Source organism: Lepidothrix coronata, unplaced genomic scaffold, assembly GCF_001604755.1.
Source record: "Lepidothrix coronata isolate B3197 unplaced genomic scaffold, Lepidothrix_coronata-1.0 Scaffold38, whole genome shotgun sequence".
NCBI classification, from domain to species: Eukaryota; Metazoa; Chordata; class Aves; order Passeriformes; family Pipridae; genus Lepidothrix; species Lepidothrix coronata.
The window spans coordinates 2411376-2439282 of NW_016690218.1; the positions used below are offsets into that span (position 1 = coordinate 2411376).

General features: G+C 37.6%; 1 protein-coding gene across 1 annotated transcript in view; it reads left to right on the forward strand.

The window, feature by feature from the left end:
• The window catches only part of WDR26 (WD repeat domain 26), a 32058-nt gene extending 4219 nt beyond the window's left edge, over positions 1 to 27839 (forward strand). The window contains exons 4-14 of the mRNA XM_017812779.1: positions 4543 to 4679; positions 5277 to 5374; positions 6176 to 6332; positions 10909 to 11047; positions 15095 to 15235; positions 16527 to 16646; positions 17414 to 17559; positions 18066 to 18144; positions 18717 to 18846; positions 21452 to 21637; positions 23080 to 27839. Coding sequence (XP_017668268.1) covers positions 4543 to 4679; positions 5277 to 5374; positions 6176 to 6332; positions 10909 to 11047; positions 15095 to 15235; positions 16527 to 16646; positions 17414 to 17559; positions 18066 to 18144; positions 18717 to 18846; positions 21452 to 21637; positions 23080 to 23105 — 1359 coding nt within the window. The 3' untranslated portion in view covers positions 23106 to 27839. The remainder of the gene's footprint in view (positions 1 to 4542; positions 4680 to 5276; positions 5375 to 6175; positions 6333 to 10908; positions 11048 to 15094; positions 15236 to 16526; positions 16647 to 17413; positions 17560 to 18065; positions 18145 to 18716; positions 18847 to 21451; positions 21638 to 23079) is intronic.
• The last annotated feature ends 68 nt before the right edge of the window (positions 27840 to 27907 follow it).

Below are 27907 nucleotides of genomic sequence, written 5' to 3' on the forward strand. Positions count from 1 at the left end.
CATATGGTTAATGTGACCTGGACAAAATGACCAGGATAAACAGCTGCTTTTGAAATGTCTGGTCAGTGAAGGGGATATGTGTGTATTTTAAAAATTCTACTCGTGTTTTATTTTATTATTTCTGCAAAGTGCTCTAAGTTCTACAGGTGAAAACACTAAACACGAAATGGCTGATCTCAATTTTTAAACCTTTGCAGTGTGTTGATATGGGGGGTGTGTGGTAGCACACAGGATAGTTTTCTGTGTGTATTTGTGTCAACACAACTGTGTGTTATTTAGTATGTGATTAGTCATGTTTACTTTTCCAGTATATAAGGTACAGATGTCTTGAGACAATCTGTAGGAAAACTTTAGTTGGATCAAGCATGATGTTTTTCCTTGAGTAATGCTTAGAAAATGTCAACTTCAAGCTAGCCTGAGGTTTTGCTTATTTTAGGGCTTCTCAAGCATATTATGGCATCTATCTTGGGTAACTTATTGAACCTAGGAAGAAACCTGGAGATTATTCCTTTACAGTCATCTAGAATATACTTTCAAATTGTCCTCTTTACATGTTCTGGGGGTATACAGTCTGCAGCAGGCAATACAATAAAAAAAATGTTATTTATATCAATATATAAATATTGAGCAAAGTGCTCCACCTACCTGTATGGTGTCCCTCTTGCTACAAGCATTAAGGGCAGTTCCCTGTTGGAATTAATTACTCTTCATGTGGCAGGACTTGGTATGTTTGAAGCCTCATTAAATTCCTTTCTATATTCTGTAGATCGGAATATTTTCTGCCTTTTACGTATCAAATCTTACATATAAATTTTGGGCTGGCTTTAAGTGCTTTCATCAGTGTTTTAGAAGACTATCAAATGTAATAGACTACGGGATAATGAAAATTGAAGTCTTAGTTCTGCAGGCTGTAAGTAGATAGCTACTCTGTTTGTTTTGAAACATCAGCTAATAATTTCAGCATTTCTTTTAGTTACCTGTTTAACTTCAAAGAACAGTTGTTTCAGCAACGTTTACTTACTTACTTTGGACTCTTAGTATGGTAATAAAACTGTGGTGGAGCTTGTTAAAATATGCAGGTCAGAAATGACACCAAAATCTAATCCTAAACTTAGGTTATCATGCATTTTGATCATTAAACTCCTGAAGACTCGCTACTGTAACCAGTGATCAAAATGGCCCGATTTCTTGACTGTGATAGTGTGTTTGTCCTGTTATCTTCCAGTTGTGTTTGCTGAGGTTTTCACCTTTGGTTACCTAGTGCTGGTGAATTGTGGTGCATGCCAGACTTCCTAGAATTTAAGATTCTGGAAGAGGTTTTCCTACTAACAGTTAGGAAAATGAAGGAGTGCAGTACTACGTGTTCCTATTAGTAATCAAAGGCTACATTTTGAAGAAAGCAAGATGCCAATAGTACGTAGATTAAAACAAACAAACACCGCCTCCCCTGTAAATCTGTTAACTCTTAGTTTTACCCCAGGGTAATCTGAGTTCAACCTACACTTAAATACTATCTTGTCAAAACAACAGAGTAATGTACTTTATCCTCATCCTCTCTTAGATTTGAAATGCAGGATGAGGTAGTAATAACTGAGCAAAACCAGCCAGACTGCAGTGCTGAAGCTGTTGTATGGACTCTTCCATGGATCCTTCAAGGTGAAGAGTCTTTTCTATAAGCTAAGCAATGGTGGTGTCTGAATAGTAAAAATGTAATGGTGTTGAATTTCCATTGCAAACACTGAGATGATAATGGTATGATTTTGATTATGATAATCTTGATTCCCCTTCTTTGTAAGGCAGCTAGAGAATATGGAGAAAGAATAAGCTGCTCTTGTGAATGCTTTGCAGCAGATGAGTTTTATACTCACTCTATTCCACTTAAATAGCAGAGTTTGTGCTTTTTACAGTTGCAAGTGTTATAAACGGTTCTCTTTTCTTCTAGAAGAGCTTGTTTGGGCTCTAGAAGAGGTGATTTACTCAAAATGGTCTCGGATACTGTGAGAAGGTGGTGTTGGGAAGAAATTAGCAATACTATTAGTAGGGCATAAAGTAGTTGAGAGAAAATGAGGATAAAATTCAGTTGTTCGGTGAACTCTGTTTGTCAGTAAAGTCACTAGTTGCACAGAAACAAGAAGTAGGAGGCAGTGAGTGTCCTGATTTAAAAAATGACTGGAAATTTTGTGTCACTGGAGTGTGACTTCTGCCTTAAGGAAATTCATGCCATTGTTTGAGTGTGCTGTAGGGCAAGTTTTGGACCAGTTATCAAAATAGCTTGGCATACCAATTTAACTTCCCTATCCACACTTTATTCCCTGCCTTTTGCTATAAATAAATTACGATTTCAAACTGCTTATCTTTTATTCTAATTTACCATTATGGTAACAATAGATTCCTGCATGAAGTGTGTAGTACTGTGTTGTTCTGGAGGCCTTTATATTCCTAATATGCCGAAGTTACAAACGGCACTGACTTTTTTTTTTTTTTTAAACTATGCTTTCTAACCCAAAACTGAAATGACACTGCTTTGGATAACTTGGCTACAGTATTCTGCGTGGTAGTATTCCATGGAGTTGTTGGGACTGGTGTTATAAAACCTGTGTTTTGATGTTTTCTGCTCTTTATACTTTTTACTCTAACAAAATGAAATTAATGTGCCAAGTTAGGCAGAGAGGGAGAAAGAATAATTAGATGCAGATAAGGTAGGCTATCACATTTAATGGCAATATTATATAAATTTAATAACTATTATATGCAGTGAATGGAGAAGGAAGAGGTGGAGGGATTATAGTTTTTATTACAAACTGGAAATGTCAGGCTGGTTTTTATCTGGTGTCGATCATCAGTGTGAGGTGACCAAGAGGAGTGAAATACAGTATGAGGCTGCTACCTGAGCATCTCCAGGCATCCTAGTGAGCATGTGCACGGCTGGTAGAGGAAACTCTTATCCCTCCTGCTGCTGGTAGATAAGCAAACAGCGTGAGGTCTGCTGGCCTACTGCATGGAGCCAACCACTGAGGTTGTAAATAATTGGGATATCTTTCTTTTGGTTTTTCACGTGTCAGAACATCAAAAAGTGTTGTCTCACCTGGAAAAAACCGGACAGTGATGGTCTAACAATTCCAAATTCAAATGAGCTGGATAGGGAGCGTAATAAGGGTTTGCCTGTCACGTACAGGACAGCAGAGCACTACAGACATGTTTGAACATAAATCATCTTTACTGTGACATGTTTTATTCTTCACAAAGCTGTGTGGTAAGTTAATAGCACTGTATGTGGAAATTTCCTTCTTTTGAAGAGCGGTGGAAACGAAAATGCTTTATGTTTTCACATTGGATTTTATATCTAATAAGCCTTAAACTTTCATGTGAGCTTTAACAGGACAGGAACATCTTAAACTTCCCAATTATCCCTCTGCTTAAGGAGGCAGGCAGTGTGTTTGAAACGAAGTAAACATTGACCAAATATGAGCATGAAAATAGTGAGGTGCCTGAGGTCTGATGAAAGCAAAGGAAACTGGTGATTGAACTGGTGGTGTATTCATTAGAAAAGTGAATGTCATTTGCTACACATAATCTCCAAGCTGTTTGTCACCAATATGTCTATGCACATACATTTTCCTCTTTAACGTGGTGAGTTTTGTGGACCAGGAATGTCGTTTCTATCTGATAATGGCTAGCAGTAAAGAACATGTGCAAACACAGGATAGTTGGTTTCATCTAGAAAAAACCAAACTCTGTTTCTACTAAATTACTATTAGAAGTTTCTAGGGCTTCTTTTTTTTTCTTTTTAATATAGTAAATTAATACCTGATTTTCCTTTTTTTAATCTACAGATATTTGTTAGAATAGCATGTTTTGATTATTTTCTTAAAAAAAGAAAACAACCAAAAACTGTGCAAGGTGAAAGGAACGCTATGAAATAACAGTGATTAAATTCAGAGAGGTGAAGTGATTCCTAAATATAGGAAACTATATATTTTTTTTCTGTAATCCTGAAAACACCACCCAAGGAAAACAACTTAAGGTAGAACTACAAACCAAAACCTCAGGCAGTGTCAATTTGTTATTGCTATATGTTATGCAGCTATGCAAACAATCCTTGTCTGCTCCTATGTAAGCAGCGTGAGAACTTGTTGAGTTGGCCTGTTGCGTTCTGTGCTGTCATACAATCTTAAATATGTGAATAGCTGATTTTGGGCACTTTCTTGACTGAATCTTACATTGGAGAGCCTATCTAATTCAAGGTTTGAAGAATGATGGCTAAAAAAAGCAAGTAAAGATGAGACAAGTTGTAGGGGGGATCTGAGGAATGAGATAAAAATATACTTAGAGCCCCATCAGTCAGGGAGGAAATTCACGGGTAACTTAATTGCTGCAATGTTGTTGAAAACCCAGCAAAAGAAATTGAGTAATGAAACATTACATAGAGCTGTATTTCTGAAGGGCATAGTAGAATGGTTTCTACTGTTCTGTTTAGGCTCAAACGTTTTCTGAAACTTCAGTCAACCTTTTTCCCCTGACTGCTGCTTTCTGTCATGTCAGAGGATGAAGTTTTTGCTGCTGCAGCAGAAGTACCTGGAATACCTGGAGGATGGCAAGGTCCTGGAGGCACTTCAGGTTCTACGCTGTGAACTGACGCCTCTGAAATATAATACAGAACGCATTCATGTCCTCAGTGGGTAAGTGTTTGGACTTTGAGAGCCCTTGCACTGAAGTTTTCTGAGGAGTTCTGTGGCTTTTGATAGCTGATGTTGTGAAGGCTCAAGCTGTGTTAAAGCTATTATCCTGTTGATTAATAAGCTGTAGTGAGATGTGATAAAATGCTGAGTAAAGAATGCTATTCAGTAGACAGTGTTCTGTTTCAGATGCTTGAAAACAACCTGATGATTATTTACTTTTATACTACTAGAAGCCAAATTAATACGTACATATGTATGGTCATCCGATCTTGAGAATTGTTAGCCAGCTACCTTATAATTGAATTAAATAGGTAAATATAATCTGGTTTGTTCTGAGATGAAAATAAGTTATTTCTACCTTCCCTAAAATCGCTTGTGTTTTGTTTTCTTTTTCTATGGCCAGTTTGTAGACGTTTGTTCTAAAGAAGATGTGTTTTCCTCCGAAATAGTTTCCTGCCCTTTTTCCTATCGGTCTCAAGCTTAAGTCACCTGTTTCCAGATCAATAAGAGTGTTATAATCTATATCATGCTCAAAATTGAAACGAATGATTCCAGAAAGACTTGGTCTGTTGGTGTGTGTGCGCTTTTTTTAAACAGGTACCTGATGTGTAGCCATGCAGATGACTTGCGTGCAAAAGCAGAGTGGGAAGGGAAAGGAACAGCTTCCAGATCTAAACTTTTGGACAAACTCCAGAGTAAGATGTTCTAGTGTTTAGCATTTCTTCTCACCTCTGTAAATCCCATATATCTTACATATCTCAGGGAATTGACTTTACCTGTGTTTGCTGGTTGTTTGCTTTTCTGGTATTTCTTGGTTAATGGGGATGCCTTTAGGTGCCTTTACCCTTTGGTTTTTGGTACCTAACCTTTTGCTGTCTCTGATAAACTGTTTGCAATAGAAACTCTTATTTCTTACCTCTGCTGCATGCAGTGATTAAATGTGTGGTTCGGGGAGGGGTGTGTGTGTGTGTGTGTGTGTGTTACAAATGCTTGCTGTAGTGAGAGGTGAAAACTTAAGTGTGGCCTAAAACCACTAGTGATACTAGTATTGGTTGACAGTGGTCTCATACTTTGCTATGAATTACAGTTTCTCCTCTCTCTTTCTTGTGGCTGTTGTAATACTGTATATCAGAGTTGTGAACCCCATGGTATTCTTTGTTTTGATAGTGTTAATAGGTAATTCCTTATGCTGATACTGTTGGCTTATAATTTTACTGATTTTTTTAAAATACTGAGTTAGCTTGTGTAAATGGTGCTTGTCCACCACAACAACATACTCTATAACTACGGATACCTTGCATACAGCTCTGCTTTCCAGGAGTTCATGCTTCTAACTCCAGGTGTATAGCTGTAAACTTGACAAGCCGTGTACTTTATTTACTAAGGTCTTTTCCAAAAACACTCAAATCAAAGTATGCTCTTACTTGTAACTTGCTTTTGATAAATCTTTTTTTTTTTTTTCATGTGTTTGTTTTTTCTTCATAACTCCTCTAAAGCCTACCTACCCCCATCAGTGATGCTTCCTCCAAGGCGTTTACAGAACCTGCTCCGTCAGGCTGTGGAACTACAACGGGACCGGTGCCTATATCATAATACGAAACTAGATAGTAATCTAGATTCTGTCTCGCTGCTAATAGATCACGTTTGTAGTAGGTAAGAAACCCTCACGACTTTTAAGATGGGCAGCAGTGTGTTTCCTTTGTCTTTTAAAGTAATCTGGTGGTACCTACTGTTAGCAGGAACACGAAAACTATTCTGAGCTGGTTTAACAGGATTTTACTGGGAAGAGACAGTTCTCATTAAAGGAGTGTGGTGGAGGTGGGGAGTAGAGAAGGTGTGTGTGAGACATTTTGGTACCTGGATATGGAATAGTGGGGTCAGACTAAAGCTTTAAAATTTTAATCAGATGAGTATGAATAGAAGATAGTACTAGGCTAATCCTTAAGCCACTTGTTTCTTGTAATTTTGGACAGCCAGTCTATGCATCAACATACGATTGCTGTGTTTTTTTACTGGAGAATCACTATGTTATTTATCCAGACTCTCTCTTCAAGATTACTGGAATGCAGAAAGCCTATAGAAGCATACTTTTATAAACCCAACTTTCAGCTATAACTTTTAGTAGCAGACACAGGTGGTTTTAGACACAAAGGCTAAAGCAGAAGAGAAACGTGCAATAGATGTTTCTGATTTACATAATATAAAGAACTGTTTTCTCAGAATTGTGAAGTGATAAGAATTGAATGTCTCTTACACCTTTTTATTGGTTCTTTAGACTATGTAGATAATGGGTTTTTTTGTTAACAAAATGGATGCTGCTTCTGAACCTTCAAAATGCCACACTGTAGTAGACATGAAGCAGGAAGATATTTGTTTTTAACAAATGGCTGACCTGAGCAGTTTTTCTTCATCCAGCAAAATTCTGCTAAGGACCTAAAAACTCAGTGTAACTTTTATGGAAAACTACTGTGCATGCTGCAATAAGGGGATGAAGGCCAGAACACCTAGAAATTGAGGTTGTATAGGATACTCTTGTGTGTTTGTTCATGTAACAGGCTAACATGTGGGCTTACAGGGAAATGGTTTTCATGTTAAGGTTGGCTCATCTGAGGAAGCTAATTAAGAACTGATGAACTCAGCTGCTTTGACTTACATTCTTGTGTTTCTTGGAATCTCTTTTTAAAGATGCAGACTTCCATAGTACTTCACTGTAGGTTTTAAAATTATTATTTTTGGCACTTTGTGTATTCAAGTAACTTTTTTAGCTTGCAGTTTTGCTACATTGCATTGTTTCAGCAGTTGTGTGTGTATGTGTGTGCAGACATTTGACTGTTGCCCATTTTAAGAGCCATAGGAAATGACCATATACTGATATTGTGGCTTCAGAAGTGAGTATTAAAATCAGACTAACAAACAGAGATTTAATTTTAGTCTTTAAACAAGTCCATAAATAGTATTGGGTGTTCTGTAGTGGGTTTAATGTGATTAATCAAACCCCAAAGAGCATTCAAGCTGACTGTGAAGAGTGTGGTTTACTGAAGTCAGACTAAGTAGAACTGGATATAAAAGCTACTGTGTGCAACAAATCTGGGCTTAAATTTTACCCATCTGAATCTATTTGCTGACATGACAGTTTGGCTATAGTTTGGGATTTTGTTTGTAGTGGTTTTATTTTTTTAACCTAAAGTAGTACCTCCTAAACTGGCGTATTTGGTATATATACATACCTAGATACTCACAATTACTGTAATTTAAAAAAAAACAAAACAACAACAACGAAAACTCCAACAAAAAAACACCCGAAAAGTCCACTTGAAAATAAAGGCTTCCATTCTGTCCTCATCTCAACCTATTGTACCTACCTGTTGCAGGGTCTGAGTTCAGTGTGTGGTGTGCTGTACGTGCTGCCATGCTTGGGCATATTGAGGTGAGTTAGACAGTGGAAGCCAAATTTTGATGAAGCTGACAGAAGTAACTGTAGTCTAATAGCTTAGACAATTTAAGTCCTGTACTACTTAAATGATAGAACATTGACAACTTTCCCTTTTTTAGTTGGAACTAATCTGGTTTGGACTTATGCAGTATTTTGATTAAGCATGCTTGAATTGCACTAATAGGTAGAATGTTTAACTAAAACGTACTTTGTAAGAGTGAGAGATGAATGTGAGAAACTGCTGGGAATGAAAGTGAAGGATTTCATCTTATTGTACCTGAGATTTTGGTAATAGAAAACTGATGTTCTTGGGGATGGTAATTTTTGGGTTTGAGAGCCTTCGGCCTTGTTGGTTATTCTGGGCTTTTCTTGTTTGGTTGGTTTTTTGTTGATGAATAAATCTTTCATTGTATGTACAGGGAATAAAAAGGTAGCTGTTTGGTGCTTTACTTGTAATTTTGAACTTGTGTAATACAACAACAGATAACTTTTTATTAGATGCTTTATTTCAGTATGTGAACAACATGATTCAGGTGTTTTGTGCTGAACAGAACACTTTGTAATGAAACACTTCAAAAAAGATAAAGAAAAACCTTAGAGCTACAATAATATCTAATTACCAAACCCAGAAACTGTTAGACAACTGCTTCTGGTTTCTTATTTCAAGACTACTGCTATTTCCTTCTGCAGAAGGGTTATTTAATGTAGCTGTGCTGTCTTTGAAGTCAGGCTTGCTGAGTTGTATGTTCTGCTAGTTAAGAGAACTTCTTGTGAGGGTGCTCTGAGCCGACTGGGTTGTGAACAGCATAATGCAGTATTGGGATGTGTCTCCAGCAGCTATACCAACTGTTGCCCTTTTTAGGAACCTAAGAGCCATCTAAAGATAAAAACTGTGTACTCCAATATTGTAACTGCTTGCGTTTCATGTCTGCAAAACCTTGGCTGCTTTTCTTAAGCTTTAATATGCAAGAGCTGTTGTTCCATAGAGTACTTTTTTAAAACGAAATATGCTGAAAAGGCTTTCCTGGGACACAGTGTGGCCCTTGTACTTTGTATGAGTTAAAGACTCGCCTTCTAGAGCAAGTTGTTGCCCTGAGTAAAAACATTAACTTATTATAATATGGCTAAATAATAATGAAACACTCTTCCTGTAGGTGCACATGTCTGTGTAAGGGCTTGCCTACTTCCATATAGACTTCAAGGAAAACAAAGTCTTCTTTCATGGGTGGGGCTTTTTACCTTGGGTTCAGTGTTCTTCCAGTGGCAACTAGACAGTTCCTGGTCAGCTTAAAGCAGGAGCAGAACACACTTGTGTTTCTCTATAAACAAGTAAGTAGACATACCCAAGGAGCAAACTGCATATATATATATATGTACATTTTGTTTATCCCCCTCTACCATAAGACAGGAAATGAGACTGTGTGGTTGTTCAGTGCTGCTTGATAGTCTTTAATCATGGACTAGGAAGCCTCTTCTAGTAAAAGAAAATTACCAAGAAGGTATAGACCTTATATTAAGCAGAACTTTTTCTAGCTTCAGGTAAGAAGTAATTTTTCAGGTGTCTGTCAGCCTGGCTACCACCAAACTGTATTTTTAAACACAAATGGGAAGGAAGGAAGTTTTCTGTTCAAATGATTGGGGGGGGAATGTTTGTTTCATTTCCTTTGGTGTGGGGGAACATGTTGTGTTTTTGTTGGGGGGTTTTTAAGCCAGTTTATCTCCAGTTATAATTACAACTGCACATTGAAGGAGGCTGACATTACATTAGTAGCATCCTGTCCCATTAGAGTTGTGTTGCCCTGTTCTACTGGGTGCTGTAAAAACTCAGCCTAAGACTGAACCACTTCAGGATTCCTGGAGTTCAAGAAAAAATGTCTGTGAGACTATTATTTAGTGCCTCTGAACAATGAACTTGCAGTTGTTGCAGTATTACTTACATCTGCTGTAAAAGCCTGTATTTATTTTATCTTAGCTCTGAAATTCTTAATAGAGAGCTTATATGCAAGATGTAAATGAAATATGTCTCCAGTTTTTGCCTAACTTAATATTTTGACTGTTAGCTTTTTCTCAGTGCGTAACTAGATTATTAAATATTAGCTCTAGAGGAATGTTCTGACTCCTCTTCAGTAGTCTATCATGTAATATTTTGTTTGGTAAACACAACATTTTACGAGATAATGTAGATTTTTGTGAGTTAAACTTTTCAAGCTCTGTGGTATCTTGTTAGTTATGCTTACATACTATATATGGTACTCTGCAAAGAAAGTGAAAAATAGCACAAAGTGAAGGCAAAGAAACATCTAACTTATTACAAGGTCACATTCAAGAAGAAGAAAACTTATGGAAGAATCACTTCTAAAGAGTGGGCAAGATATAGCTAAGTGAGTTAGATTACCTACAAAGACCTCATGTGTAATTAAAACACTGCACCTAGGGTTTAAAGAGACTTGGACTCCAGTATTTTCTATGCTGGTACCCTCCTAATGAGGTCAGTTTTATTCCAACCTATATGAAAGCATAACAGTTTATGTGAGTGAGATAAGAATAGTTCTGCATTCTTAGACTTGGTTACAGTCACTTGATGGCTACCAGATAAGACACTTCATTCTGTACTTATTTGAAGCAGCTGTTAATAGAGGAATTTTCTGAGTTGTGTGGCCTTACATTTAAATAAGGTTTTTGTTTGTTTGGTTGGTTTTTTTGGTTTTTTGTGTTTTTTTTTTACTAGCTTGACTTTCAAAAAAATGTCTTGCTGCTTTCTTACTGATCTGCAAATTCATGCCTTTCTTTTCACAGGAAACAGTTCCCATGCTATACACAGCAGATACTAACGGAGCACTGTAATGAAGTGTGGTTCTGTAAATTCTCCAACGATGGCACTAAATTAGCAACAGGATCTAAGGACACAACTGTTATTATATGGCAGGTTGATCCAGTAAGTGTGCCAAGTGTTAAAATGTTTGTGACTTGTCTTTCCCCTCCCTCTCGGCTTTCTCTCGCTAGGATGAAACCATAGGACATTGGTAGGACAGGCTAACAGGTACTTGTAACCCCTTTGATTAGGGTATTTCTCTGGGATATAAGAGTCTGAAGATCCAGATCGGTGTAAATTAGTGAAGGAGGACGCTTGTAAACCTGATGGTGAGTGTTAGGCTTGAACTGTTGGCAGCTTTGGGGCAGGAACTTTTGTGTACTCCTAATTGGTACCACGAGGTAGAGCCTGCTATTGCCCTCCAGGGAAGATTCTCAGCTTGAAGGCCTCGAGAAGCACTGGGTGAGAGTGGAAGGAGCATGGCAGTGAGGAACCTTTCTTCTAAATCACCCTTACTGAGAGTACTTCTGGGTTTTTTATGTGACTAACTCCTTTCTGTTATCTTGCTGCTACTAGTACACTTGGATTTAAATACTCTATTGACTTCACCATTTATTACTTTATCCCTGAGTAATAAAATGGTATGTGCTAAACTAAAAGTTGTATCAGTATAACTTCATGCTAGTCACTGCTGTAGATTTGCCTTGTCTTGAGACAAAGATTTAAACACGCTGGCACGTAGAAGTATACTCATCCATTTTCTTACAGATTGCAGTTTTAGGTTTTGATAATATGGGGCACTATTTCTCTTAAATCTTGTAGCTGTAGGATATTTCATATATTTTTCCTACTCATTTCTATTCTTACGTAAATAAAAAGAGTGATGAATTTAATCTGACACTGTTTTAATTGAGTCATAGAAATGATTATGAAAGTATGTCCATGTATTTCATAACAATTGAAAACTGAATGAACTTGAACATATGCACACAACATTTGAGGTTGCTAATTTTTGTAAAACACTATGAGAAATGAGGTTCTTGTAGTTTTTTAACAACACAACTGTACCTGGTATGTGAAACGGAAGAGGAAAGGTTTTTCAGATCCATGCTGATTTTCAGTAGGATTTGAGAGCTGAACTTAATTATTTTGTTCCATTTCAGGTTAGGAAGCCATACAGCCTGAGTCCTTTTTGGTACTAAAATGATGGAAGGACTTAAAACTCTCTCTCATGTGCATAGTTGATGTGTAGCCTGTGGACTAACAGCAACGCCATGGTTTTTTCAGGCATAAGAACTGCTGTGATTTGTGTGTTACTGGGGCCAGCATGTGCTGGGCCAAGAGCTGCATATCAGGAAAGCTGACTTCTGTTATTTAGTTTGGAAATATCAGTATTTTGTTTGGTTTTGTTTTTTTTTAACGAACAGTAATTCTAAAGAAATTAATGATCAAGTGTTTTTTGCTGTTAACTTATCAGTTGGTTGTAGACACCCATCTTCCTTTTATATTGATGGATTTTAATACCAAACATCTTGCTTAGCACATCTTACAGTTAATTGTTAGCTGATATCTGATTAATAAAAGCAAACAAATATTTTGTGAGTGTTTTAGGCTAACCTGTTTGAACAAGGGTTGCTAAAGAAACAAATCTCTTAAAAAATAGCTAGTGGGAAAGCAGCTTTAAAGAGTTTTGTCAATTTTTCTTTTTTTGAATTCTTTAAAAAAGAAATTTAAACCCTTTCAGGTAGGTGGATGTCTCAGTAACACTAGGCCATATAACTCAAAGGATTCATTTTCATATTTGGCAGAGCACTCTTCTCACATTTCCTGTAGCAGTTGAGAATGTCTTTTGAACTGTAAGTTTAATCAGGTTTTCAAGGCTTTAGGTATTTAGATTTATTCTAACCTGCATATATAAACTACATGGAAACATCTATTCAACACTGTCTGGGTGAGTGATGGGAGAAGACTGTTTTAAATGTACAGTATTTGTTTTTCCACACACGTCATGTGTGGAAGAATCCTTCATTTCTCCCTTTCTTTTTTTCATCACCCTTCTTGAAGTGTAATGACACTGCTTCAATGTGTTCATTTCATACCATGAATTTTTTATTTCTTTTCTTAGTTTAGACATGTAGGTGCGTCTTTCTTAACCCATGTCTCTGTTTTCATTTTCCTTTGTTAATTTCAAAGTTCTTACTCAGACTCAACAGCATTAAATAATGTCTTGAGTGAACTTGGTTTGTGCATCGATGCATCGTTTGACTGTTAGGCAGTGTGGCAGAATCTTTAGAGCACACAGGGTAACTACACTTGGTGTACCACCTTTCCTGGCTTGCATCTCTCTTTCTTAGAGTTCTCCTTTAACTTGCTCCTTACAAAAATCTCCTGCACTTCCTGAAAACTGTTGACAGGTTTTTTGGCTTTTCAGCCAAGGAGCTCAACTGCAGACTTAAGCTGATGCTTGAATAGTTGTTTCTACATAACAAAAAATTTGGATAATGTAAGGGATAGAACTCCTGAGATTTCTTTAGGTGGTGGGTGGGAAGTAGATTGACTACATTTGGGAAAGTTTGCCTGAAATTCCCCTGACTGTTGTTTTAGAGCAAAACATGGTATAGCAGTTTTGCTGTATTTGGAGAGAAGTATGAGAGCAGTATGGAAGATAGTAACAGCCACAGAGTTCTGTCATTAGAAGGGGAATATCTTGTATGTCTTGCTCCTAATGAGTTTCAAGTATGCTGAAGGGACTGGCTACTTTAATTCTGTTCTAAGAAGGAATGCATTAGTTGCAGACAAGCTCCAGGATGTGAGATGATGTCACATATGATTCAGTTTCCTTGCAGATCATTTTGGCTGCAGACACAGCTGTGTCTAATGCAGTCCAGGAGTAATGATTAGCATGGAAAAGGGGTCTTGAGGAGGTCCACTCATTTGCCCCTCTTTCTCTGTACTCTGAAGATTATTCTTATCTCACTTTCTTTTGAGGAATTCGCTTTTTCTAGTCAGCAGAACCCTCAAAGCTGCAGGCCGGCTGAGAGTCACCAAATCCTTTGCAGCTGATCCCACAGAACAGTCCATCAGGTCACTCTTCTTCTATTCTTCCTCTGCAGAATCAAGAGGTGCTCTGTTGATTAATACTGAAACAAAAGAAAGAGAAGGAACCATTAGAGAAACCAAGTTAGATTTTCAAATTAGTCACTCTTTTTGAAAAAAATTTTGAGATATAAGCATCTGCCATGCAGAGAAAAACCACGGGAGAGGGAGAACAATTTTGATTTCCCTTTTCCAAGAGGCTTCACAAAAATTGTCAGCAGTTTAACAAGCTCTGTTCTACTTTCTGTATATGCATGTTGTTGTCAGGAGTCAGTGCTAATACTGTATTGAAGCATGTTTCTGTATTTAGAAAGCCAGTGTGTGGTTGTTTCACAGTATCTCACTGTACTATTTATCTTTATAAGCTTCTTGAAAGTCAAGTTCCTCTGACAAGGCAGCAGTAAAACAGTTGTAATATAAAGATGTTACAAGATGATGCATGTGCCAAGTATGCTTCATTCACTAAATCTGGCAGAAAACAGCTTGCTGTAGGCAACACTTTTAGAACACCTCTCAAGGAAGTTTTTAAAAATATCTTTCTGTAAAACTTCTTCCTGGAGCAGCACACACAAGATACGCTCAAGTTTCTAAAAATATTGGCACTTCAAGGTTTTCCCTTGTCAGCCTACGTGAAGGTTTTGGTTCTGTTTAACTGTACCAGGCTTCCAACATGCCTTTTAAGCAAGTAACTTAATTCTGTAAAATATAGATAATATTACTTTCATATTCCAGTAGATGCAGAAAGACTTGACACTACAGAAATCTGATGTACTAAAGCAAGTGTAATGTAATGTAAAACTTTGCACACAGTGGTATTTTGTGAGGTTTGCAGTTAGAATCACAGAAGATTAGAACAAAAATACCTACAAGTGTTCTTGTTTTGCCCTTAGAAGCTTTCATTTCCTGGCCCTACTCTGTAAACTGGCAGTTGCTCTTCCAGTAGGAACCTATTCATGTCTCACAGGTGACAAGTTGCTTAAAGTAAACTTGCTGTGCTGTACTTGGACACATTGGATATGTGAAATCTAGTAGGAGTTCATTTGCATTGTCTCAATAGTATCTCTCTTGTTCCAGGATACTCACCAGCTAAAACTACCTAAGACATTAGAAGGTCACGCGTATGGGGTCTCTTACATTGCTTGGAGTCCAGATGACAACTACCTTGTTGCCTGTGGCCCAGATGATTGTTCTGAGCTTTGGCTCTGGAATGTAGAAGTAAGTGGTGACTAAGAGTGAAAAATAAACACGTTGTGGTCAACCTGCTGCTTTTGTTTCAATTTCTGAATACTTCAGGTGTGAAAGAAGTAACCGCTACAAACTTGTGCGAAGGTGTTGAGTGTAAAGAAGAGATGCTGATCTCCCTGCCCCCCTTTTAATTTGAAAAAATAATTATGGCAGCCTACAAATTCTGTACTCAGTTTGTACAGAACTGAAATTAGAGTTCAAGTCTAAGTGCCTGGGATTGTGCAGCAATTCTGGTGTATCTAGTTATGGATCTTTTCTGAGAAGGGATGGCGTAAATGGATAGAACCTTAAAGAGGTTTTGAAGAGAGGGACAGGAAATTAATCAAGAGAAGCAGAGGGCAGAAGTATCATTGAAGGGAAGCAATTGCTCATTGATGATTTTAACAAGCAGCAAAAGTAAGATCCACAGAGGCTTAAATTTATGATTTCAGAACTTTGTCTTTCAGTCAGACACTAGGGCATTTTGCCATTTCTTTCATGAATTTGCAAATCACTTTTTGCTGTTGAATTTTATGGGCACTTGAGTTGATATAAAAGCTTCCCTTGCCTCAGTTGTGAGCTGTATAGTCTTTCTTGTGCTGTCTTGGACTCTGAACTAATTCAGTTTCCTAAAACAAAAATGTTCCCTTTTTTCACCCTTGGAACACTTTTCTTCTGTTTAATTGACTAAATTGGCTCAGTGAAAAGCACTAGAGCTGGCACAAGGGAATAGAGAGAAGCCCTTACTGTTCTGACAATGGTAAGCTACTCATTGGTGTTCTGTCTTGTGAAACGGTAGCTTTATACACTAGGGATGAAAGCTGAATTTTGGCCTGGAGAGCTTCAGCTTGGGGAGGAAAACATCTAAATACTGATACTCCTAGCTTCCTACCGAAATGTATTTTGTCATCTGTCTTTTCCTCCTATAGTCTCCTTCTCTCATTTTCAATGTTTGCTTGTTTTTTTCATTTGATAGTGCTTCTCTTGCTCTTGACTTGTTCTTGTAATTTCTTTTCATTCCACGCTCATAATATTTCAGTTGTCTGATACACCATCTCTGTTGATTTGAGGGACAAAAGAAATTGTCCCAAATAAAGTCCAAAATCACTGGAGATGCTAAAGTAGTACTGCCTTCTTACTGCATTATTGATTGGTTAGTATTGCTTTTTAATAAACATGCTGAAGTACATGCACTACCAAACACTACACGTGTCAGATAAAATTATCAGTGCCATTTTGGGAAAGGGTTCTGGTATAAGGCCTTGCTGCCTTTATTTTACAGACTGGGGAGCTGAAGACAAAGATGAGCCAGTCTCATGAAGACAGTTTAACAAGCGTGGCCTGGAATCCTGATGGGAAGCGTTTTGTAACGGGAGGTCAGCGTGGACAGTTCTATCAGTGTGTAAGTTCTCTGCCTCTGTCCCATTGAAAACAAAGCAAGAAATTAAATTTTGGTCAAATCTGAGGTTCGTGTTTTTTTCAGGTTTTTCATGTGTGTGTACACTAAAGCTTCCGATCCTTTGTAATTGAAAGAAGCAATACGTTAATGCAAGTATTTCAGCAGCACTTCTGTGTGTAGCAGTTCGAAGGGTTTGAGCATCTTTGGTCTGCCTAAAGGAGGATTTGTGGTGTGGGAATTTTTTCTTAGCTTCTCCAGAAAATACACTAATAAAAAGTAGTGCTTTTGTCCACAAATGTTTTTTATTCCTTAGAATTTTGACTACAACTTTCTTAGTTTTTGCATGCTGTCTTTGCTCGTGTAAACAGAAGTTTGAAATTCTCGTTATCTGAGTAGTGTTGATTTTGGATGGTGGTCCACAGTCTCACCCTGTTCTTGATTATTTGCCATCTGACTTGGTGCCTGGAATAATAGTGCAGTATGTAAACCTCACTCACTGCAAAGGTCAGCTCAGTGATGTGGTGTAGATAGCACATGTCATGCACAAGAAAATAAGTGACAAAAGGGATTCTCAGCTCTCCAGGGCAGATTCCTACAAAAGCCCTCAGTTATGACAACCAAGCCCTCCCTTTTAAAGGGTAAGATTGCTTTCTGTAGCAACTTTCTGAACAGAAGGTGAAAAAGATGTGTCACAACTCCTCAGAGGTCTGAGACTAATGGTTCTTTTTTTTTTCCTTGTTTGTGTCTTTTTTTTTTGTTCTTTTGATCAGGATTTAGATGGTAATCTCCTTGACTCCTGGGAAGGGGTGAGAGTACAATGCCTTTGGTGTTTGAGTGATGGGAAAACTGTTCTAGCATCGGACACACACCAGCGAATTCGGGGTTATAACTTTGAGGATCTCACAGACAGGAACATGTAACTACTACTTCTTTCTTTGGTTTTGAATTCCTGCTTCTTAGTGTCAGAAGAAGGTTGAGGAAGGGTTTGGGGGGCAGGATGGGAAACAAATTATTAAAACGCTCTCAGTATTAAAAGAAGACAAAAATAGCGTGGGACAAGAACTAATAAGTTCCAGCAAGCAGCATTAGATCAAGTATTAGAAATAACTTCCAAGCACTTGAGTGGATGTGTTGACATTTCTGTCATCAAGAGCTGTAGTCCTCTAAATTCCTGGCATGTTTTAGAGGATCCTGCCTTGAATTTAGGAGTTGAAGTTGAAGTCTGAAGTCTCTTGGTCTTGGGATTTACCATAAATATAAGCAAGCTATTGCAGACCTGGCTTGTACTGATGTATAAAGATATACCTAATTTCGAATTCAGAATTATTTTTTCCTGATAATATTGCAGATACAGGACATGCCTTTTACCTTGGTGTTGCATCATTATCTAGTTATCTTGACACTTGTGTCCTATCATTTCAGAGTACAAGAAGATCACCCTATTATGTCGTTTACTATTTCAAAAAATGGCCGTTTAGCTTTGTTAAATGTAGCAACTCAGGTGAGTTGGTGATGTTGAATAGAAATGCAAATAAATCTTGCAAATGCTTCCTGTTCTTAAATGTTTTGATGTGAGTTGGGATATTTGGTATTAATCAGTTGTATATCATGTAATATGAAGGCCTTAATATTCATAGGTAGAGCATGGAATTTTCTGAAAATAAGCCAATCTTGTTCGTGAGACTGAATTTTTTTTTTTGGCTGATTTATACTCAAGAGTTTCATATTGTGAAATATGTACTGCTAAATGTTATTTAACTGGCTTTTGCATCAGAAGGCCAGGTACAGCAAGAATTGTGGCAGGTGAAAAAGTCTAGGGGCATGAGAATTAGATTTTATTTATCTGATTCTGCTTTTGGAACCTTGGATAAGAATAGGAGCTTTCAGAATGGAAGGGACGAAAGGCTGAAAGTTTAGTTTAGTATTTTAATACATCTTTACTCTTTATCTAGTAACAGTACTGAAGTTGGCTCTGAAGTAGTGTACTTTCATGTTTAATTTTTTTCTCATAGTTCAAAAAAATGCCATTAATAATGTTTATGATTAAACTCTTTTTATATTTATTATTTCCAGGGAGTTCACTTGTGGGACTTACAAGACAGAGTTTTAGTGAGAAAGTATCAAGGTGTTACACAAGGATTCTACACAATTCACTCGTGTTTCGGAGGTCATAATGAAGATTTCATCGCGAGTGGTAGTGAAGGTAACACCATTCTCCCTTCTGCAGAAAACTGGAACACTATATCCTTCCTATACCTTAATTTTGTCAGTAATAGTTGCTAACAACATTATAAAAGCAAGCAAACTGGTTCATGAAATAAATTTGAGGTGTGCTGAGATTGAGGCATACTTCAAGAAGTAATTGTGGGCTAGCAGAAAGAATCTTCTGAGAGGATGGTACTAGTAGAAAGCATTAATGACTCTTTTGTGTTGCTCCTCTAAAGCAAAAGCATCTGCACAATTTTAATTAAAAGTGGGTGAGGTGTTCTTGAGGATTCTTCTTTTTGTGGTATGATATTTAGACTTATGGTTTGAACAAAAAGTACTCCTGGGGAATAACAGCTTCATTTGCCTGTTGAAGATACAGGTGTGGTGAGGTTATTTTAATGTCAGTAGTCATTCTAATTGCAGACAGTAGTCTCAAATTAAGCAGTTGTTGATGTAGTCTGGTAGGGTTTCTTGGTGATCAAAGGCTTTGTGGTGTGTTTTTATTCAACTGTCTGTGGCAAGAGCAGAAATTTGTTAAAGGTTTATATCTTGAGTTGGTTCAGTTCTGTCACTATAGTGCAATCACCTGCCATGTAGGTCACTTGAAATTCAAGCTTATGCAGGACTAAGAATTACTCTTGGAATATGTCAACAATCACTGTGAGTGCTATGTAACTAGGATGTTAGGAAACACTACTGTTCTTTTTTGAAAATACCAAATATGTCTAAAATAAAACCAGGTTTCACCCTCTGACCATATCCAGTCGAATATGACTGAAGGACAGCACCTCCAGTCTTCTAGTCTGGTGTGAACCTCTTCTGATGGGTGAACAAGCTTCTTGGTTTGAGACCCGAGTATCCAAAAGTTCAGGATTTGTTTAGCCATAACTATGTGTAGGTATAGATACTGTAGTGCACCAGTCCTTTTTTTCCCCATTTATTTATTCTTTATTATCTTCTTTGTCTAAAAACTACTGAGCAGTAGTTGAAACTGATGGTACATTATCTACTTAGACTTGAACTCTTTCAAGCTCTTGCCTCTTTGTACTGAAGTTGCAAATGGGGCTACTGAGAAAGTCCTGTTTTAAAAAATAAGCAAACAAACAAAAAATAACAGATCACATTGTCATAGTCTCTTTTGAAGTAATTGATTACATTGTAATACGTCTTAAAGCATATTGTTAGCTAGGTAGGGGTTTTTCTCACCATTGCATCAATAGGAAGAAAATAGAGATCTCTAAGAGGGAGATTGACTGACTGCTGCCTTAATGTAGCTAACTTGTTTTTTCCAAACCAAAATACTGGTATGTGTTTCGGCAGAGTGTGAGCAGAGTGTGACTTGTGTTGTTTGGTGTTGGTTGCATGGATATGTAGTCTCTTGCAATGGTGAAGTGGAGTGTAAGCACAACCAGAACATTTGTGTCGATATGAGTACATGTAAAGGTGGTACACTGAAGTGAGCTGGCTCAGCAGAAGACAGTTGTTACCACATGGTTCCATGATGCTTTTCTAGCAGGTAGGTCAGAGAGCAAGTTTATTTTATAAGGGGTTGGGAGGAGGAACAGAGGAAGATTGGTTTGTTTGCGAACAGCCTTCAGAGTGACATCTACGTTAAAGCCTTTCAAATAGATTAAAATACTTCCATTTGACATGCTAGACGTGAATACCAGGCTTCTGTGTAATACTTGCAATACATACTTCTTCAGTTTGTGCAGCTCTGCTTGGAATATTCCACAGACATTACTAGACAGGTAAACCAACAGCCTTGTTACAGGATGCTAGTCTACAGCTGGGAGACACTCCCACCCTCAATTTATTCTGAACTGTGGCTGGCTATAAAGCCAAATACACTTCTCTAGAAATTGCAGTAGAGCGTCTAACCAGTTTGCTATTCTATTTCAGGGATGTTGCTAGAAGTAATTTAAAACTTCCCATCACAAAATAAGATCTGTAGGGTTGTTTATTGCACCTGCTTTAATATGTGCAAATTGATATATAATTGTTAAAGACAGTAATAGCTCACAATTTGAGCCATTAAGTTTTTCCCTCCCTCATTTGCTCTGTTTGCACTTTCACTGGAGTGTTGCAGGTCTTAAGTATTAAGATGTTTTTCATAAACTATAGAGCTGTGATCTTATCTAGCAGTCATCAACAGGAGGTGGTTATAAGGAGGTCTTAGTACTTATGACTTTATAATACCTTAACTAATCTGTAAATACAACTATTCGAGGGGAGAAAAAAATCTACAAATCTTCCTTTTGAATAAGATTACGACTCCAAGATTAGCTTGGTTTCTCTCTTTAGCCGTGTATTCTCTTATTTGCATTGTAAAACATTGTAGTCAGATGTTTTTCTTCAAATACCTAGTATAGTAGACTTGCAGGTGTTAATGGAAGAGCTTGACCTGTATTCTTTTGATTGCTTTTAGAATAAAAATTTTGTTAGTGCTATTGCACGCTTGGGACATGGGTTTTAGACACAGGTTTTGCAACATTAATGACAGCCGAGTTGCTGAGAGCTTGTGTGGAAGTGCTGTTTGATACAACAACACTGTGCAGGACGGTGTTTCTCAGTCTTCTTTAAATGTGTGTTTTGTGTAGACCACAAAGTCTATATCTGGCACAAGCGTAGCGAGCTGCCGATCGCGGAGCTGACAGGGCACACACGTACAGTCAATTGTGTGAGCTGGAACCCGCAGATTCCATCCATGATGGCCAGCGCCTCCGACGATGGCACTGTTAGAATATGGGGACCAGCGCCTTTCGTAGACAACCAGGATATTGAAGGTAAAAACCTGTGTGTTGACTAAAAAAGAAGTTACTGGGTTTTTTGTTTGGTGTGGTTTTTTGGGGGTTTTTTTTTTTTTTTTTTTTTTTTTTTAGTGTATGTCTGTTGATTTTTATCTAAATGATTTATGCTGTGGAATAAAAAGGAAAGAACTGGTATTTCTAAAGTTACTCTGACATGGCCCTATAGAAGAAAACTGTGGTCTCACTAAGACCTCAGGATTATATTAACTTATTTATGTAGACATCTTAAAAATCTTGCCTCCAATGCTTATGGTTTAATAACGTAAACTGTTATTAAAATTTAAATAATGCATTCTAATCACACTGCAAGTTGAATAATTGTATTACAATGCTTACAAAAGGAATCTGCGAAGTCTGGAGAGAGTGTGAAGTTTTCCCCAGGAATATCTCCAGAAAACTGAACCTTTACTAAACCATCAGCAACTACATGTGTCCAGGAGAGAGAGAATGCTCATTTTTGTGCTGCCAAAATGTGCATGTGTTCCCAGCCCTTCTTGCCTCCCCCAGGACTGTTAATGAGATGACTGCTGGGGAGTTGTTCTGCAGTTAATATGCATCTTACTACCAGGTTGAATATGTATTTGCAGTGGATATTAAAAAGAAGTACAGTATATCCTATTGCTACAGGACCTAATGAATACTGGGTGTGGATACAAGTTCAAGAGGAACCTGGGCAGAGTGATCAAAAAGAAATCCATTTAGTGCTACTAGAGAAGTAAACACCTCTAGTTCAGAATGTCCCCTAAGTAAAAATGGCTGAAAATTGGAAGGATATTAGGAGGAAGAATTACCTCCTCTCCCTACACACTTGTGCTTTCTGACATATCTGCTTCCAGTCTTGAACTAGGTGGACCAGTTTGGCTAATCTGTTTGTAACACCTGGAATGTACCTTCAGAGCCTGTCCACCAGTTGGTTTTGCTCATGGTTTTGTTGTTTGGTTTTCTCTAGTTAGTGGCTTGCTCACTCTTTCTTAGTTCCTACAGAAAATGAACTAATAAGTGCCATAATTACCAAAACAACAGAAAATAGATTTCTTACAGCAATGCTTTTGCAAGAGGTGTAGGTGCACAGAGTAACAACTTAGGAATCTTAAATGGGTAGCAAGACACCTTTGTAATTAAAACACTCCCCTGGAACTCAAATGCAAATGTGTTACTTTTCTTTGGAACAGAGGCTTTTTGAGTACCCACACTTAACATGCTAAATTAATTTCTAGATTGATATTAATAATTTTATCTAAAATAAGTAATTTTTAGCATGGAATTTAACTACAGTATGAGCTAAATTAACCTAATGCATGTTCAGTAAAATTATGTAAATACACTGTACCTGTAATTACCTTATAAGAGAAATATTAACTATTGCTAAGATCTTCCAGCTGTGATTTCTTTCTCTTTATGTTTTTGTTTTTGCTCAGAGGAATGCAGTAGCATGGATAGTTGATGGCGAATTTGGAGCAGACGACTTCAGTTTAACTTAATTAGTCGTATTTTAAATGGCTTGGGATTTGGTGCAAACAAACATGATTGATAGCTGGACAGACATGCTCGTCATGAAAAAGAACCATTTCTGAAGCCCGGTTGGGGCCAAACATTTACCACCTTGCTTCATAGTAACCAGTCGAGATGAAGCACGTCCTTAGAACTTTGTTGGACACCGTGTTGAAATTACCCCCCCATCGGTTGTGAAGAACTGTGCTACATTCAGGCTAACCATTGAACTCAGTATATATATTTTTCCCTCCTGCCTTTTTGTCTGGCAGGCTACTGTTCTTGTTGCTCTTCTGTGTAATGAAGTTTAAATGCTTGTTTGGAACACTTTATTTAACAGTTTAGAAGGCTTGATAGAAAGAGTGCTTTAGTCTGAAGAGTATACATTGGATAGGAAAGTATTTCCTTCTCTTGTTTCTCAAGTCTCTCTCCGCCTTACTTAGCTTGAGATCTTTGCAGCTTGGTTCATGGATTCTAGCCTTGCCCGTTGCGCAGTATATATATAAATTGAGATGATAAACCAATGAACAATGTCAAAAGCACTCTCAGTATCACATTTGACAAAAAGTTTTGTACTTTTCACATAGCTCGTTGCCCTGCAAAGGGGTTAACAGCACAATTTTTTAAAAATAAATTATTTATAGGATTAAAATGACTTCATTTGTATACATTTGGAATTAAAACAATGCAAGAAGTGTCATGAAACACGGTATCACTGATGCTTTTCTGGAGTGTCTTGAGACCCAATCAGAAGCAGTGGCTGGAAGGAGCTTTGTGTAGGCAGTGAAGCTTGTTTTAGATGGAGGAACTCACTGTCCATCTTAACAGATAAATTGTATTATTTAGGAAAAAAAAAAGGATGTTCAGACTGCACCACCAGACTAAGTTTAAACAAGGAAAGGTCTTTTTGGTTTTTTTTTTAAATTACATAAATATATGCAACAACGCTGTTGTAAAAGGTAGACTACACTTCAAGGGAGGAGTGTGTTGAAAGGTCCTTTCTTCACAAAGTCAACATTTTGTATAAGTAATTAACATACAAATCATAATTAAACACTTGTATTACGATGGAAATTTTTCTTTATTTGATAAACAAAGGTGTATAGATTTCTGTGTTGAGAATATACTTTTAAGTTTATGGATTTAAATGCCTCTCCCAGACCTTGTTGCAAGCTGGTGCTGTAAACAACTTGACACATCTAGGAATAGTTCCACTAATATCCCATGTTAAGGAAAAAACAGAGACATTTATAATTTAAATATTTATTCTTTTTGGTGTAAACAGATGGCCTGGCATCTCTGTGCTTCTGCACTACACACAAATTCATTATGGGATGGCACTGGATTCCCTTTTGCCACCGTGGGTGGAAAGGTAGTGTTGGTACTGCTGCGAAGTAAAGAGGGAGCAGGGAAGGGCATGCCATGCAGTCGTGTGAACAGAGGTGTGGACTTCATCCTTTAATGAGATAATAATCTAGTGTTCTTATTAGTCATGTGTGGAAGAAGGATGGGGGAAGGTTTGCCGGAATTCCTGGGAAAAGTGTAGCCACTTTGATGAATGGGAATGTGGTATTTCCCAGAAAACCAAAGTGAAGGTTAGATTTATTTTTTTTTCTTTTTAGATTCCAGCCAGGTGGTTGGTGTTTTTCTTGCCTTGTGTGCAAACTTAAGTGTGAGTTAAGATTCTGATACTATGGTTGAGACCAGCCCCAAATCTGACCTTAGTCTTTCAGTACCTCCAAAACCAGGTAGGAACTTAATGTTCTTATCTGCAGTCTACAGTACATCAGCCTTAAAGTTAAGGTGAATGCTTTGGTAGCAATTACTGTTTCACAGTACTGGGAATACATATGTGAACTTGACACTATATAAATCATTTCCCCCTTCCATGAATTAGTTCTGGAGGAAGCTCTTTGTTTCTCTTCCTAGTTCAGACAGTGTAGGATTAGTCAGGCTTGTTCCTATGGTGTTGGTGTTGCAGGGAATCAGACAAGTTCCGAAGATCAAATTTGAGTAAGCTAAACCTTTGGGTTTTAAAGAAAAATTAACTACCTAAATTGTAAACAGTGTGTTACATGTTCAAAACACGGTATAATTCGTAAGCAATGCCAGTATGTGAAGCTTTGGAAGTTATTCTAGTATTGTCTTCCTCTGGAACTTGTGTTTTCAAACCAAACATTGTTTAGGGAGATTAAGGAGAGTAATGATTTTGATGTCTTTTAATAATGTCTCATACAATGGTCTGGCACTACTTGCTTACCTCATGGGAATAAAGTGGTAACTCTAGGGAGGTGGTGAAGGCTGGATCAAATCTCAAGTGGAGATTTAAATTCTCGTATGCACTTCAACAGGCATTTTTAATGTGGTGGCCATAACTAATCAGAGTGGGACTCCTTACTTGGCACAAGCTGTGTGGGGGTGTGTGTGTGCTGGTGCCTGGTTTCCACTGCAATGCAATTAGAAATTTAAACCTAGTACTTCTGCCCAAATACTGCCTGTCTCTTCAGTACTTGGTTTGTACCCATAAAGGACACTTCAGGTATTACGAAGCAGAGTTAGGGAGAGGCACGTGTTCCGAACTCTCTCCTTTAGTGTCGTGGTGCAGCCATGCCATGTTAAGGAAAGCTCCAAGCAGATGGCACTGCTTCCAGAGTGTCTCAGTCACAGGTGTTGCATCGCTGTCAGCGCCTCACGGGTGATGAGCAGAGAAAGGTGAGACTCGTCTGCATTTTGCCACACTACTTGGTCCCACAGCAAACTGCCGTTAGAGGTGTAGCAGCAATGACTACCATTCCAACCTGGAGATGAAAGAGGAACCTAAACCATTTCAAACACATCACATATTCACAATATGTGAATTGAAAAGTACCAATACTTTTTGTGCACAGACTGTAAAATGAGACTGGGGTGGGGTGGGGGAAAAAACCCAAATAAGTTTGCTCGTTTGCAGCGTGTTGATTTCCATGTGCTTAAAAATGTTCATAGGCTGGAGTCTAAGGCTGGAACAAGTACACACCCACAATAAATTACTGTATTTCTAGTCAACAGACCGATGGTTTTAGAGAGGAAAATACTGTAAGCGTGTACTCATTTTGTAACTTTCTCTGATCACCTGTTGGCTTAAAATATTCACAGTAGCCCCAGGTTACTATCAAGGCAGATCTTGGAAAAAAAAGAAGTGCTGAAGCATTTTATTATCTGAATGTTCTTTAGCTGTTCAGGTAAGTAATTTTCAAGGGCACAATGGAGCACAAAAGGGAAAATGGTAGCTGTGTTCTTGTTTTGGAGGGGAGGGTAGTGGGGGAAATGACACCTTTGTTTTTAAATTCCCTCTGTCTAAAGTTCTCCAACTTTAAAGTTAACTTCTCTTTATGATTGGAGCAAAGATGCAAGCTAGAAATCTACCCAGATCTTGCCAGTTACTTCTCAACTTGGCTTCAAACAGGTAATGTTTAATAAAACTCCGTATGCTGTTGGGAGTTTGTGTCTAGTTGTGTAACTTCTACACTGCTAAGTGATACTCCCACCCAAAGTCAGTTTTAAAGGAGTCCTTAGCAGGAAACCGGGACTCGAACAATTAGCTGTAGCTTGAGGGGGATATGTTGTAGACCCAAATGGGGAGGGAGGTAGAGAGAGAAGAATGGACATAAAAAGCAGAATTTACTGAGCAACAGACAAACTACTGTAACTCAAGGGGGAGGAGGAAAAATGCACTTTCAATAGTTTGTCCATATTTTTAGCTACAAAGTACACTTCTATCTGATTTTTATTTTTTTTTTTTTGAGATGACTTTAGAGGAACACCCATCCCATAAATGGCTAATCCTCCTTTTGACCTCCTCCTGTCTTTTCCACATTGGCTTGAGTCCATTTTCAGCTGCCATACTTAATTTTGAAAACTGCTACTTTTAACAATGTTTAGAAAGAAAAATCATTAACTATGACACTTTTTTTAAACAGGGTGGACTTAATTGAAGTGTGCAGTGTTGAACTACTGCTGCAGTAGCTGCCTCTAGTTGTTGAAATAAACTGTAGACAAGTTTTCTGTCAATTAATCCAGATAATCTGGATTCAGTAAAACATCTGTGAGAGTGTTCCTCCCATCTGGTATGAATGTGTGTGTGCATGTGTTCCATGAACAGACAGAGAACCAAATGTTCTAGGTACTTGTCATGTTTTATTGCATACTTTAAGTCGTGTGTATGTGAAGTGTCCTTTGACCAGAAGGTTTTGGTTAATATCAGTATATTTTTATAAATTTGAAATTCATTGTGCCCCATCTTCTTTCTTAAACATTTTTCATTCTTAGGGTATATGTGCTAGATTTGAAACTTAACATTTTTAGGCACAGATGGAAAAAGTTATTGGCTCCTTGAAAACATATGGGACAAAATGGATCCTCAAAGCATGTATGTACTTACAAACCAAGCTGTAGAGATCAAGAAAAGAACTTTATTGTTGATCTCAAGATTTCTAAATTGTCAAGATTTATATGGAGTTGTGGTGGAACTAGTTAACACTTAGAGCTTTTGGTATGTAATGACTATTTGCTATGGACTGATATTAAATGTTTCAAAGGATTGCGTTCTTAAACTTTCTGGATTTTTGTTACTCTCCTCGGATATTATTAAGTAGTTAAAATTTCTTTGCTATATTACATTAAAAACATAAGAACTTTGGGTCTCGTATTTATTTTCACTTGTTTTACTAATTATTTACAGAACACCGTTTTAACTTTTTTATTTTATAAATGTGT